The sequence below is a fragment of the Pempheris klunzingeri genome, chromosome 3 (assembly GCF_042242105.1).
Source record: "Pempheris klunzingeri isolate RE-2024b chromosome 3, fPemKlu1.hap1, whole genome shotgun sequence".
Taxonomy (NCBI): domain Eukaryota; kingdom Metazoa; phylum Chordata; class Actinopteri; order Acropomatiformes; family Pempheridae; genus Pempheris; species Pempheris klunzingeri.
The window spans coordinates 7,588,757-7,603,969 of NC_092014.1; the positions used below are offsets into that span (position 1 = coordinate 7,588,757).

The 15,213-nt window shown below is 39.8% G+C and overlaps 3 protein-coding genes across 3 annotated transcripts; all 3 read left to right on the forward strand.

Annotated features, from left to right (window-relative positions):
• The first annotated feature begins 420 nt into the window (after positions 1-420).
• On the forward strand, positions 421-2,188 carry lrata (lecithin retinol acyltransferase a). Its single transcript, XM_070856406.1, has 2 exons — positions 421-965; positions 2,001-2,188. The coding sequence occupies exons 1-2, from the start codon at positions 426-428 to the stop codon at positions 2,151-2,153; spliced, it is 693 nt and encodes a 230-aa protein (XP_070712507.1). The 5' UTR covers positions 421-425; the 3' UTR covers positions 2,154-2,188.
• A 1,038-nt stretch (positions 2,189-3,226) lies between these two features.
• On the forward strand, positions 3,227-5,450 carry LOC139199068 (lecithin retinol acyltransferase). Its single transcript, XM_070828079.1, has 2 exons — positions 3,227-3,712; positions 4,806-5,450. The coding sequence occupies exons 1-2, from the start codon at positions 3,227-3,229 to the stop codon at positions 4,959-4,961; spliced, it is 642 nt and encodes a 213-aa protein (XP_070684180.1). The 3' UTR covers positions 4,962-5,450.
• Positions 5,451-13,256: 7,806 nt separating this feature from the next.
• On the forward strand, positions 13,257-14,369 carry npy2r (neuropeptide Y receptor Y2). The gene has a single exon (XM_070828343.1). The coding sequence runs from the start codon at positions 13,257-13,259 to the stop codon at positions 14,367-14,369; it is 1,113 nt and encodes a 370-aa protein (XP_070684444.1).
• Positions 14,370-15,213: the final 844 nt, after the last annotated feature.

Sequence of the window (15,213 nt, forward strand, 5' to 3'; positions counted from 1 at the left end):
TATACACAAACTTTACTTTACTCACTTTCACACCAGTGTCATTAATGATTCATTTAATCTACATCAGCTTTATTTCACTCTATTGTGTTGCACGGTTGCACTATTGAATAGAACCAGTGTGCTTTGCCTTAATTCTTTGCACGTTTCACTTAAAATAAATTCCCTCCTGCACAGCTAATTCTCTTGTTTGCTGCAGTTCGTGAGGGCCAAATGAAAGTGTTTAGAGGCGAGCAATGTGCGTCAGGCAGAAAAAAAAAAAACTAAGATGCTGAGGAGGTCAAGGAGGGAGAATGCGCACGTGCACAAGGGCACCCGTGGCCAATCGTGTCCTCTGGATTTCCCATCTCTCCTCCTCGTGCCAGTCAGGATAAAAAGCTCTCTTCACTCAAACGCCTCAGGATATTTCCCCCCCGTAAAGTCTCACGATGCTGCAGCTGTTGACATTCCTGGTGGAGAAGCTCTCTCTTCTCTCCAAGTTCAAACTTTTTGAGTCCAGCTGGTCGGATGCTGCGGACAAGAGCCGGGAGCGCCACGCACAACGCGGTCACCCACCGACTCTCCGAAGAGGAGACCTGCTGGAGGTCCCCAGAACCCTTTTCACCCACTACGGCATTTATCTCGGTGATAATAAAGTCGCCCACCTGATCCCCGACATCCTCCCTGTGCTCACAAACGACCAGAAGCTCATCAGTACTGTCATCACAAACAAGAGGCTCATCCTCGGCTGCATGTACAAGTGTGCCACGGTGCGCGTGGACACGCTGGAGGACTTTGCATATGGCTCCAGCATAATGGTCAACCACACGGACAAGACGGTGAAGAATCACGCACTAGCCAATGAAGATGTGGCGAAGAGAGCTGAAAAACTCATCGGAGCAATTCCGTACAGTCTGCTGTGGAATAACTGTGAACACTTTGTGACATACTGCAGATATGGATCTGCAGTGAGCCGGCAAACAGAGAAGGTACAGTCATTAACAGGTTCCTCAGTTTGGTCAGTAACCAATGATACTTATGTCTCATTAAGTGTCATTGGTTATTGATCATGTAAATAGTGTGATTTTTGATTGGCTGTATCCAGATTTAGCCAAGTGCATCATGCAGGTCAACATATTACAAGCTGTGTTTTTGGCACCTTGGAGTGTGTCTTCATGCTCACAGAAAAAAAGATGCTGTGTTTAAATCCTGATTCACTTTTTACAGTTTAATCACAGTCAGATTAACAGCTAGGAGGATGGTGAGCAAGAGTTTGTGTTAGATCCCCCCCACTGATCCCCGCCCCCAGCCTTGGTGCTTTGTGTATGTGCCCTGTCATCTCCATGTCCCCATTAGATGCATTTTTATTAGACACAGCTTTAGTAGGAATATGCACCATGTGAATATAGTGTAAAGAAAAATTTTAGAAACTAGATTTTGACACAGGGCGCCTCTGACACGGTTTAGATCAAGATAATCAATTTACTTACTAAAGAAAATACCGAACTCATTAAATCTATGTCATCTGCTGTGTGAAATGGTGCCACTACATATCATATGTAACTTATCTTACTGTAACTTATTATTTTAAAAAGATATATACTTTTTTTTGGATGTTAGAGATGGTCCTCATTTGTACCTCCACTATAAAACACTACAAGAAACCCTGATAATACAGGACACAATTTAGTTCCCATGGTGCTTTAGTGGTGCACCTTCTCAAACAAATCTGCAAATCAGATTACTGAAAGCATCCAACACTGAGGGGATTTTAGGGCTTCTAGGAGTTAGGAGTTCTAGGAGTGTGTTTAACCATCACAGGTGAGGAGTACCGTTGCCATGGTTACCTCCAAGTTAAGTTAGCAGTCTGACTTTGAGTGGTGGTTACACTGTTCACAGGAAGATAGGATTATATATGTGGCAGGCGGGCGACTGTTCATGTATCCATGGCATCAAATTCTAAATATTAGTCCATTAAGCAGGACATGTGAAATAATAATTAACCATATTTATTTCCCTTGTAGTTCTGTGAGGTCTTGAAATCAATCATCAGAGACCAGCGCAGCGTGATTGTCACAGGCCTTCTTGGAATCATCTCTATCGTCTATTTCGGCATGGCAACGTCAACTACAGTACCCACAATCCTTATCCCCTTTACTCTGTGGATGGCTGGGTGAAGCAGTTCAGCACGAGGAACCTGCAAACAAACTGAACTGAATGGCGAGGACTGACTGGAAACCTCCTCAGAGCGGTGCACTCTTGTCACATGATGCCTTATGAGCCTGCATTACAACCATACTTTCATTATTATTGTGTAGATGACATTTAATGTTTTGTGTTGATTCATGCATCAATAGTGTCCTATATGGTGTTTATTTGTCCTCCCATAAAAGGGTGAGGAAATACATGAATTCTGACATTTGAGTCAGTGCAAAAAAAGAATATAATGTCTACAATAATATCTTAATGTATATACAGTGGGTATTTTATCGAAGTGTCCTTAATATAATGTTGTAAATATGACAAATGTTTAATAAACTGTTTATATTTACTTGTGTCTTGTGTGTCTTGGCTGAGTGTGACTCTCACTGAGCCCCAAATTAGCTTTAACATATGTGATATATCATGATATGTTTCCTTACTGAGAGACTCAGATCTAAAAGATTGATACAATATGCATGTAAATAGAAAGTATAGATATACTGCAAACTTGAACAATCACATCACAGCAACTTCATTAAAATGCAGTTAGTTGTAATATTGGAGTTACGACCTTTGACCTTTACTATAAATTGCAATGGATTAAACTAATTCGATATTATATGTCAAAAGTACATTACACCCCTAAAACGATGATCACATCGTGATCATCGTGTGTTTTTCTAGATATCCAAGAAAGTGCTGAATAATGATGAGATGAATTTAAAGGGCTGCAGACCAGTCTAGTCTACGAATAAACAAAGGCTGTTTATGTGGGTGTGATGGCTCAATATCAGTGACCTTTTCAATGAGGATTTAACTTGTTGCCGGGCCAGCCTTTTTAATGAGGACCCTTGACCTTAATACGCCAGAAACAAGGCCTGATTTTCAAAATCCAACAACACAGCAAAGTGATTACAGAAAGCTCCTTTATTTCTATCAAAATCGTACTTAAACGTTGGTCAATACTTAATCCTACTAACCACTTTGGCCACTCCCAGTTCCAACATAAATAAATTGGGTGTCAACCACCTTGCTGCATGCTGCCATCATGTTTCTGTACCAACTACTCAACTTTTTCTTTGTAGCCTCAAAGAAGGAAGAGAAATCTAAATATGACCTGTCTCTTTACAAGCGTGGCGATCTATTAGAAGTCCCCAGGACATTATTCACACATTTTGGTATCTACTTGGGCGACAATCGCGTGGCTCATCTGATTCCGGACATCCTGCCGGTTATTTCCAGGAATAGATCTGCAATTGCCAAGATGGTAACAAATAACCGCCTACTGCTGGGGGTCCTCACTAAGGTTGCCAGCGTCCGAGTGGATTCTGTGGAAGATTTTGCGTATGGCTCAGAGATTCTGGTCAACAACATGGACAAAGTGTGCAGCAGGGCTCCTTTGGATGGGGATGAGGTGGCCAGAAGGGCAGAGAAACTCCTGGGCTCAGTCACCTACAGCTTACTGTGGTACAACTGTGAACACTACGTCATGTACTGCAGATATGGCATGGCCATCAGCTACCAGACGTACCAGGTACAGACTCTGGCCTATCAGTAAACATTTAAGGATCGCTTTATGTTTTTTTTCTCCACACTGGTTGTTAAAAGATCCTTTCTTAACCAATGTAAGTGATGGGGACCAAATCCACAGGCCTTGTGCTGTGTAAAACTGCGAAGCTTAACCAAAGCTAATATGAGACTTACAAGTCAATATCTTGTGGTGTTACAGCCATTTTAGCTCTTTGTTCCTTTGCCAACTTTTCTTAGCTTCAGGGATAGTAAAATGAGAATATTGCCATGAAAATACAGTAAATTTGGAAGATAGCCATTTTATTTGACTATACTAAGACTGCCGAAGCCTCACGTAAGCTTTGGCTGAACCTTGAAATTCATTTCTGCATAGAACGTGTACTGTAAACTTAAAATGCAACTGCATTAGGAAGGAATCTCTCCACAGCCAGCATGAACAAGAGGAATGATTACAATGACCAATAACTCTTTTAATTGATTTATAGATGCATGATAACTGTTTTAGGGCAGAGAAAATATCTTATCCTTTACTATAAGATCAATTAACATCAAGTATGATTGAATTAGTCAATGAATTGTGGTTTGCAAACTGTCTGTTGCATTAGAGATATACTGTATATAAGCTATTATTAATGTCATGGCTGAGCAGCTTGTCAAAGCAAAACTCCTTTCCATGATTTCTTAAGTGTTTCTGCACTACATCCTGGAGAATATTGCATGAGAAAGGTCACATGGAAAAGGTTTAAGTATCATCGCACGTGCAGGATTTGCAGTAATGAAAAACAGAATTTGCGTGTAACACTCGGTGTAAGGTGGTGTTAATCTAAATGTACTTGTGATGGTGTGACCGAGGTAAACAGCTTTAGTTCACAATGACTGGCTATCTTACAGCCAGACTTACTGATATTTGCTCAAATGGGGATATTTTCAAACCAGTCATGAAAATTAACTTATTCACGAGGCGATTAGCTCCACCTAGTGTTACTTCACGCCAAATTTACTGCCGTGCTGGAGGTAGTGCTGACAGACCTCTACTACACAGATAATTTGCGATCTACTTTGCCTCAAATCGCTGATTCTCACTCTCTTTCTTGTAGTTCTGCACAACAGTACGGAAGATTGTTTGCAGCAGGATGAGTTCCTACTTGACTGCACTGTGTGGTGCAGGAACCATGCTGTACCTGGGCTGTGTGACGCCACTGACAGTTTTACCGACCCTGCTCATCTCATTCACCATCTGGATGGCAGCCTAACAGCCTCTGCTGAGACGACTCAGGAGAAAAGACTTAACATGCTGGAAGCTCAAATGCAGTCCTGTGGTTTAGCTGCGTGACTAAAGCCACTGGGAAGTGTGTGTGTGCACCATTAAAAAAAATGTCAGCGTTTTACTTTTTATGCTATTTGGAAAACTGTTGATTTTTTTTTTTTATCTGATGTTTTATTTGTCTTTGCCTCGATGATTTGATCCTGACAGTCACGATGTTATAAACCCTTTTGTTAGATTTCTAATTTTGCAAGCTATTCATCATTAATGTTCACCAGTCTCTGATAGTCAACATTAATTTCATTTAACAGTCACAGCTCATAGATTATAAATTGACTTTGACTTAGCAAAATGGAAAACTCCTGAGGAGTGAGATAAAGCTGAACAGAGGTATTTGGAAAGAAGAGACTGACCTGTAGATACATGATGGTGTATGCAGATGGATGTTTTAGGTATATTGTTGTGAATGCTTTCTTAGTTCACCATTAGTGTAATATTATAATTATATATCTTGCTTTAGCAAAAAGGTTGGCTTGGACAAAGTGCAATAAGTTTCTTCTTAATGTACAGAATAATTTTGATATATTGTGAAGACAAATGTCATGTGTGTCAGTCCATTAAACGTGTATTTCTACATACTCCCTCTTGTGTTTCCTGTATTAAAAATCAAATACTTTCATTGTTTCTGCTTCCATCAAAGTGGATTTTATACCTTCCCTGGCAGAATGACAGAACTGTCTGTGAGAACATACTACTGAATACAAGGTTGGGAAAAATAGCCACAAGCGGTCCAAATTTGAGTTAAATGAGTTGTTTAGTGGTCAACCTTCTGTCATTGTAAAGGATCTGAGATGAGCAACATTAATAAAACTTCTTTTCGCATTTCTCCCAAGAAGCTAGCAGGCCAAATTGACTTGATAATAGTTCAACTGAATACAGGAGATGCTTCATAATGAACAAGAAATATTAAGAGCATCAGAGTATCAGTGTTATAAATTATTAATTCTGCTTCTGTCCAAAATGAAAAATGGCATCACAGCCCACAGGAAGACACTCAGTGGTGTGCTAGGACTATTATTTATGTAACAAACCAATAAATCTTTATTATGGTTGGTGGTTGTGGAGCTGTCTGTGCCCGCAAAGCTATTAAGGTTATGTAAGTCTTTAAAAGAGATGAAATTGACTTCAAACTAAACGGTGGAAAATTACCCTGTAATGTCTGTGTTTCTTAAAAACCTTTTAATTATTTGGAGAATCAGAGAATCAATCTGGACGACAAAGCCGGCAGTGGGTCCTAAAAGAGCAGGGAGGAACAAGCTCGCTACAGCTTGGACGGCACACAACAACTGAAACAACAGCTAAAGCGCAGGTTTAGTGGATGCATTTACCGTGGAGCTGATGGGGAATACAAAGCAGGTGTGTGAGTGGGTATGGGGTTAACTGATGTGGGGGCTCTCTGGTAACAGCTCCTGGACAGGGGGGGAACGACAGGCTCTGTAACAGCAGGAGCTGATAAACTGGCCGACTGGCAGCAGAGCATAGACTGTGTGAAATGTTATGAATCAGCTGAATGACTTCCTGTGCCTGTCTGCTACATAAATACACTTAGAATTTATTCCATCATCGATTAACCCTTTGCACAGTAAGAACAGAGAGGTACCTGTAATCCTGGTTCTATGAGAACAACAACCATCTAATAGACTGTCAAAGAGTAAAGCCTCTGTGAAAAAGAACTGGATTTTATTGTATTTAAAGACAGAAGTTACATGTTGCTCTTCTCATCTTTTTCAAAATAAATGTACCCCATGAAGATTTTGAACACTAGTAGTGCTATAGAGCAGGTCCCTAAGGAACTGCAATCGGTATGTTAATTTGGCCTCAAAGCAAAATAAAGTAAGTAAGTAAACTTACTTAAACTCCACAGAGCACTTTCAGCATTTTGTTTTGCTTAAAAGAAGAAATTATATGATGTTGTGTATTAATAAAATACTACTCAAATATGAGCCAGTAATGATATAATATCATTAGCTTCATGTATTCACACAAAATGTAAAGAGACCATTAAAAGATACATCATTTCATCTGTAACCTGTAGAAAAAGGGAGCAGGCTCTAGATTACAACTACCAGAGGCTCCTTACCATTAGCTCAGATAAAACAAGCCCATGTCCAGGATAGTAAGATGTAAAAACTCAATGTGGTCAAACTCTATGAATGTATCTGAAACAAAGGAACACAGATAAGGACCAGTGCTAATGGAGGATAATTGCCTTGACATTAGAGTAAGGCACTATTCCTGCAGAGGAGCACTATGTATTGATTCAAGAGAGGCTGATGTAACAGGCTGAAGCCCCCAAGTTCTATTAAGCGGAGTGCAGGTGCACAGTCTCTGCTGGGATTGAAGGGTAAGTGAGTTTGTCACCTCTAAAATTGGCACCTTTCAGCTTTTAGCCTGGAGTCACTGAGGGAGATCTATCCAATCATATCTACATTCCCACAATGATCTCCTCTTATAGCTACAAATAAATACATCAAACATGGATCACATGGCTGCTTTAGCAATCACATTTTTTGTTTCTGGAAGAACAGGGTGGGATGAAGTTATGCCAAGAGCACAAACAAACTCTGTCTCAAGGATAAAGTGCTCCAAGCATAGATATGTTTACAATGTCCACCATTCAACAGGACCATTACAGGGGGAAGAAGCATGAGTGTATTCTTCCTGATGAATTTGTTTACTCATAGTTTATGCTTCTTATATTGCTTGATGGATATTTTGTCCTTTTACAGATGAACGCCCTTTATGTTTGCTATCTGAACACAGCAGTAAGTCTCCATTTCATCAGTTTCATCCATATCAAGGCCTTGAGGGATATTAAAATCCAAACATTCAGACTGTGAAGAGGTTCCCACACTATGGAAAGACTAGTAGTTACTCAATTAAGTGCCTCTCCCTCTAGCAGCGGTCTTTTTGTTTTTTTAACATTTCAATTTAGGCTTAGATGCAAATAAATAACATAAACATTTGTCGTCCAATTTAAACGCAGCAATTAACACAGATGATGTATTTATTATTATTTAATTTACTAATTTAAATAGAAAACATTGGTATCTGCTGTCTTGAAATTTAACGGTATATGGCACAAGTGCCGAGCATGTACTTGCAAGAGACTACATGGTTTCCATTTCATGCCATTCCATTCCAGTTTCTTCTCTGTGTAAAGTCACATAAATACTGGCAGAGTCACATGGTGTCATATCCTTTAACAAATGTCAATTTATGACCATACTCTCCTACACAACTGCAGAACTGACAAAAGAGACTGTCCAGGTCCAGAAGCTGTCGATATGGGAAGCGATTGTGATGGAAGGGAAGAATGGATTCATGCTGAACAGAGAAATAGGACAATTGCATCCTCATGCACTGACATTCATCACATTGACCACACACATGTACAATGCAAGCCCCGTGTGTGTGAAAAGGAAGAGCGATGCGTTATTGTAATTTAAATGCTAATTTGTAGGCTTGACTGAACTTTTATCACGATCATCTCACTTAGTGTCTCTGGAGATCCAGATAAAGGTTGAAATTTACACACCCAGAGAGACATCTGTTAAGTGAAACCTGCGCAGCCATATGAACAGAAAATACATTTCATTGCATCTGAAAAAGCTAATTACGAGCTCGCCATACGCTATACATCTAATTCCTCGTTTTGAGTCGGGCTAGGGACTTTAGTTGAATGTTGTCCTTTCTGTCCCTTCATTTCTTGTCATCTGCTGTCACTATCAAATTCATATCAGTAAAAAGACAGTTTGGAGAGTAATCATGGGATTTGTCACATTGGATTTGAATTTGGACACTTGCATCCTCGTGTTTTCACAAGAAAACAAAACAAGCAGTAACATCTAAATATAGAGTAAGGTTTTTGCTTATTATCATTTAATTATTTAGATCTTAAAATGATCTAAATAAAATGTGTGCTTATTTCTCACTGAAGATTTGATTCCACTAATAATAGCTCAGGATAGGAAGTATAACAGCACAGCAAATGCAGTGGGAAGTTTCCCTTGTTTAACCATTTTACCTTCAAACTGACACGGGGTGTTTGGATCATGATATCATGCAGGGGTGTGAAGCTTTGTAAAGAACAGATGGCATTCGGTCAATAATTGTATCTTAATAGGCTGTGCCCTGAATGAGCGCCCTGTGCAGCTTAACACATTAACATGCTGCTGTCCTTCACACACACAGTTTTCAAGGCATAAAAACTCCTGCAGGTATTTAGACATGCTTCAGCCACTTCAGACATCCCTGGAGCATTATTCTATTTAGAACAACACAATCAATAATCACTTCTCTGTGCTGTCATGTTCAGTTACTGGATCGCTGTATGTTGTTGTTTATGTGCGGCTCTAATTTAGAAAATGATTTCTATAACTCTACTCTAAATGGGACAAATGAACCATAAAACAATTAGGAAATATATAATCTAGAGTCATCTACATAGATACCCTTGCACTGCCTTTGCACTGGAAAGGACATAGACATTGTGCAAGCGTTAAACTAATATTAAGAATGCCTTTTAATTCTGTTTACTGATATTATCCGCTTTATTAATGCTGTGAAATTCACATAAATGATCTGAAGCAGTCATTTGGGAACTTCATTTGAGAGAGTTAAAAATAGAGAAATGATAGTGATGAATGTGATATATGATAAACTTAAACCTGAATGGTCCTTTTCATTTTCTTATGCAGAAATCTCCTGCAATCTCATATGTAGCTCTAATAGATTCAAAACAATAACACAAGGAAAATACATTAAAGGTACTCTGATCAATATTTCTATGTCGAAATGGGAACAAATATCGCATAATAAGAAAGTACAGCTTGCAATGAACCAACAGAGAATCATCACCCTGCTCTGCAGTTTGCCTCAGACTTTTTTTTAGCATCTCACAGCTCATTGCTTTGGTTTTAAGGCCACAAACGTAACTGTTCTCATTTGCTTTAAATGCTCACATCAGAGTAATTCCAAAAGCTCTCCGAAGACCCACTGCACGTTACCTGGCCACCAGCAATCAGCAGAAAGACAAAGCTGGTGAACATAGTGAAGCATTTAGCAGCTTAATGTATTTTTTGCAGGAGTTGATCAAAACAGAGCTACAAGGAGAGTGGATGTTGGACTTTCATCATGTGGCCAGAAACATGACCCCAAATGAACGCTAAAGTTGCCTCATGTCTGCTGGATGTAATGGATGCAATAGCTGCCTGGAAGTGATGGAAGAAAGAAGAAAGTAGTCTGTAAAATGTTAGAATAGTAGTTAACGAGCTGTAATCTTAAAACACAGTATTGTTTTTCATTGACAACAGAAGACTCTCGTCTTTTGCTGACATTTAACTTTAAACAAGGTAATCTTTTACAGTCTGCCTCACCTCCTAAACTCCTAAACTCTGCCCAATATATTCAGGGTTTGCTGGTTTTTCTCATTACTTCACCATCTGTGTAGTTTCACTATGGGCAAAGTGAGCTTTTGCCAAGGACACTGCTTGACATTAACTCAATATCCAATGGCCTCATGGTGTCTTGGTTAACATTGGCAATCAAATTATGAACCCAATTACCAGCCAGAGGCCTAACAGTTTGAAATGGGTCAGCTACACAGTACTACACTTTAAATGGTAAACTCTGGTAATTGGTAATTGCCATTGACCATGATATAAATGTTAGGGCTACTTCAAGCGAGGTCTCTAATGATGATGCAGCTTCTGGATTTTACCATTCCAGTAAAGTGCTTTAATTACTCAATATCAACTGAGCCACAATGATGCTGTTGTCATCATCACTGATGTGTGTCTGCAAAAATTCATTTCCAGGCTCAGGGTTGAGATCTACTCCCAACTGTCAGTACTAACTAGTTGATGTTGGCAGACTTATTTGTTAATTGCTGCATAATAATCATCGCTGTGAATCTCATTAAAAGGCACAATCTGTTTAGCTGAAGGAGACCCTCTGGAGTGTTTCATGAAGGTGTGGTTGTCTGTAAGTGTTGGCCCCAAACTGGCAATCTGTGCTGTAACATAATATGAGTATTACCTTTGACTTAGTGCTAACAAGGTCGTAAAGAAGCAACCATGTGTGTGCTCCTGCATTCAACCTCTCTTCTGCTGTCAAATTCAGTCAATGTTGCATTATGTTTGGATAATATGTTAGTAATGACATGGCAAATATTTCTTTCTATAAAGATGTTATGATGTTATAAATGTATTTAATTTATAAAAAAATTGTTTTTCTTTTTGGAAAACTTGAGCCTGGCATGTGAAGCAGTTTGTGTCTTTACCAATGAGGATTCTCTGATGACTTACTGATTATTACACCAAATGGACTCACACAGATTCATATCATGTGTTGGTTGAATAGCTGAGCTTTGTGTGCTCTCCACTGCAGTGGTGCACTCAGAACAGAGCAGCAGGCATTAATGTTAAACCGTTGAAAAGCTGATTTGATTCTTTCTTTCTCAAATATAAATAAAACATGGTTTTCTCGTGCTGTAGGTATTTAGCTGAGCTTTGAACACAAATGCTCCATTTACACTATTCTTCACGGGCTATCCTTCTGCATTGGGCACTGAGGGGCAGAGATGTGCCTTTTGCCATTCAAGGACGAACAGACGCGCAGGCTACTCGCTCAGGATGACGCGCATTAAAAACGATCCATTGTAAAACAAGGATACATCTTCTCTCGGGTTGAGGATGTTGGTCAGGAAAGGAGCGTTTCCTCCCAACTCCCCATCTGACGGTCTCCCAGAGTCTCACAGGGCAAGTAATGCGCCCTCTACGTTAAACAGGCTGCAGTGCGCACTGGCAAATGCTGCGCGCTTTGCTGTTGCGCGCACGTTGTTCCTCTTTTATGAAGATTGCTCGGTGTCGATGTCTGAGGGGCTTCTATTATTTTGGTTATCTGGATTTCACAGGAACAAGGCGAACCGTGTCAAAAAAAGCTGTCACTTAACTTTACTGGAAGCAGAAACAATGAGGGGAATCTGAAAATCTCACCCTGGAGCTTGAGGTGAGTGAATCTTAATCTCAGCATTTGATCTTTTGATCAAATGGAAAAAATAGCTGCAGCCTGCTGTCTCACTGTAGGACTGAACAACACAGCTCCTGACCCATGCCACGTTTCTCACTTACATTGTCTTTTTCTCTAGAAATTATTATGACATGCTGCTGGTGGTCAGTGACAACAGCATTTGAACTTTTAAATGCACTTTTCTGAATAACTTAATCACGACAAACATTTACAAGTTGTCACTCTTCTTCATTCTTGATTGTTATAGATTTAGGTTTGCCTGTGAGGAGATACATTAAGTGATGAATGAAGATCTCTGCAGCACTTGTCTGTCAAGGACAATACTGTATGTGGTTATGGTTCATGTGTTCAATGCGATTGTCCAAGATCTCTATAAGGGAAAATCCACCCTGTGCTAGATAGATAAAAGATAAAACCTGTATAAATTCACAGCAGTAATCCTATAAACTGCCTACGAACATCAAGAATTCATTTGATAAGGGCATCAGAAGAGACTTTGAGGGCTTTGGATTGACTGACAGTATAGGCTCATATTAGTTTGAGATTTATTTGAAGATAGCTTACAAATCAGAAAAAGTGTCCCCACAGCTTTTCTGCGGCTTTTGTGGTACCTTACACTTTCCGTCAAACAGCACCAGCATCAGTCTCCTGATGGCATCATCTGCAGTGATGTTTAGCTCATTTTAATCAGACTTGTCAAATTTGCAATTTAAAAATGTGCTGTTCAATATTATCAAAGGAGCACGTATCAATTTGCTAAAAGCACTGAATATTTTCACTACAACCATCTCATCTTACAAGGTTTCTACACATGGTTTTAACATGCCTATCATAAATCATAGTTGATCTTCCTCTGTAATGCAAGTTACATATTTATTATGCATCAATTGCATGTATACTTTTAGAATCCCAAGTCAACACATATTTTGAAAATAATACGTCCAGCGTGCCCACTATATTTTCATTAAATGAAATGTTTTTCATAGTCTTTGAAAGAAAATAAACATATGTTTTAGATGTCACCCTTTCATTATTGGAGATTTACTGAAGTTTTGTCAGGTTGTTGTCTGTAAACTAATAGAAATAACAATAATAGATAAAATAATTTACTTTTTGTGGGTCACAACATGTATTTGCATTGCTGAAACTGATGTCCATCTTTTCACAGAGTAACATATGGGGACTGTTCACCATGGATGCAGCAGATCAAGTAAACGTGACTCAAATAGAAGATTCACAACTTGAACTTAAATCTTCCAACTGCTGTTCAATTAACAGCACAATAAATGACGAGAATTTTCTAAAGCTGGACGACAGCACAAAGCTGGTCGGAGTTCAAGTGTTTCTCATCCTCGCTTACAGCACAATCATATTGTTTGGAGTCATTGGGAACTCTTTAGTGATATATGTTGTCTACAAGTTTAAAAATCTAAGAACCGTTACCAATTTCTTTATTGTAAACTTAGCTGTGGCAGACCTGCTGGTGAACACGCTGTGTTTGCCTTTCACCCTTATCTACACTCTGTATGACGAGTGGAAGTTTGGTCAGGTGTTGTGCTTCATGCTGCCCTGCGCTCAAGGCATGGCAGTGCAAGTGTCCACCATCACCCTGAACGTCATCGCCCTGGACCGCCACAGGAGCATCGTCTACCACATGGAGACCAAGATGTCCAAAGACATGTGCGCTGTGGTCATTGTCATCACGTGGGCCGTCAGCGCCCTGTTGGCCAGCCCGCTCGCCATCTTCAGGGAGTACGGGACGTTCGACCTTTCACCAGACAAGTCTATTCAGGTGTGCACAGAGAAGTGGCCAGGAAGTCGCATGAATGGAATTATCTACAGTATATCAGCACTTCTGGTTCAATACGGTTTACCTCTGGCCATCAACTCTGTCGCCTACATCCGCATCTGGATTAAACTGAAGAATCACGTGATTTACGGAGGTCGGAATGACCGCCATAAACGCAGGAAGAAGACCACTAAGATGCTGCTGACCATGGTGGTGGTGTTTGCCGTCAGCTGGTTGCCTTTCCATGCATTCCAGCTGGCTGTTGACATCGACAGCGCTGTGTTGGACATGAAGGACTTTAAGCTGCTTTTCACTGTGTTCCATATTGTGGCTATGTGCTCGACGTTTGTCAATCCCATCCTGTATGGGTGGATGAACAACAACTACAGGACGGCCTTTTTGTCCGTGTGTAAGTGTTATCAACCCTTCAGCTCAAGGTCAAGGCGCTCCGAAGGCAGAGAAACCCAAAAAGATAAAGACGGAGCGTTTACAGACAGCAAGTCAACGCATGTCTAAGACGCACATTCATGATTCATGACAAGGATAATCATCTGTGGAAATGTGAAGTTTATATTCATTTTTTGGTGGGTGTTGTGACCTCTTGAAATGAGGGATGAACATAATTGAGGGAAATGAGAAATGACTTATTAACATTTAAAAAACCATTATGAACACTGCAGCAAAGGTGGGTCACACTAGCTCTCATTCCAATCAAAACTTGTCAAAGTATTGGAGAGTCAAATTCTGGTGGATATTCCTCATTGTTGATGCAGTTTGTCTGCGTTGGGCACGCACCTTTATGTTTTTTCGGTTTGAATCTTAAATTTGGGCACCGACAACCCAATCTTTGGAGCTCTGTCAATCACACATCCTCCTCACACTTCAAAATCCGAGTTTTGTTCCCCTTTCACTTTAATCATTTAAATTTTCCTTTCTAAAGTCTTCCTTTGTTGTTCCTCTGAGTCACCTTGCAATGTGCTTAACAAGCAGCAGGAGAATTGTTTTGGCCTAGCTTTTACCTCTCGCGCTACACACAGCCCCACATTATTGGTGAAGGTTGTTGTGGCTGCAGGCTGAAAGGAATACCTGCAGACACAAGGATTAAAAAGAATACTGCAAACTATGTTTTTACAGTTACAAACATAAATGAATCTCTTGTAATTTACTGTTAGTATTGTCCCAAAAAGCCACTAGAATTGAAAACGGGTAATAAAAAAAAATATATGATGGTACCGCAGGGCTCTTTGTAGTAAAAATACAACTACAACATCATCACAAAGTATCAGGTATCTATAAAGGGAAATGAACATAATGGTAAATAAGGTTACATTACAGAGATTGACATAGCATTTCTACTTTT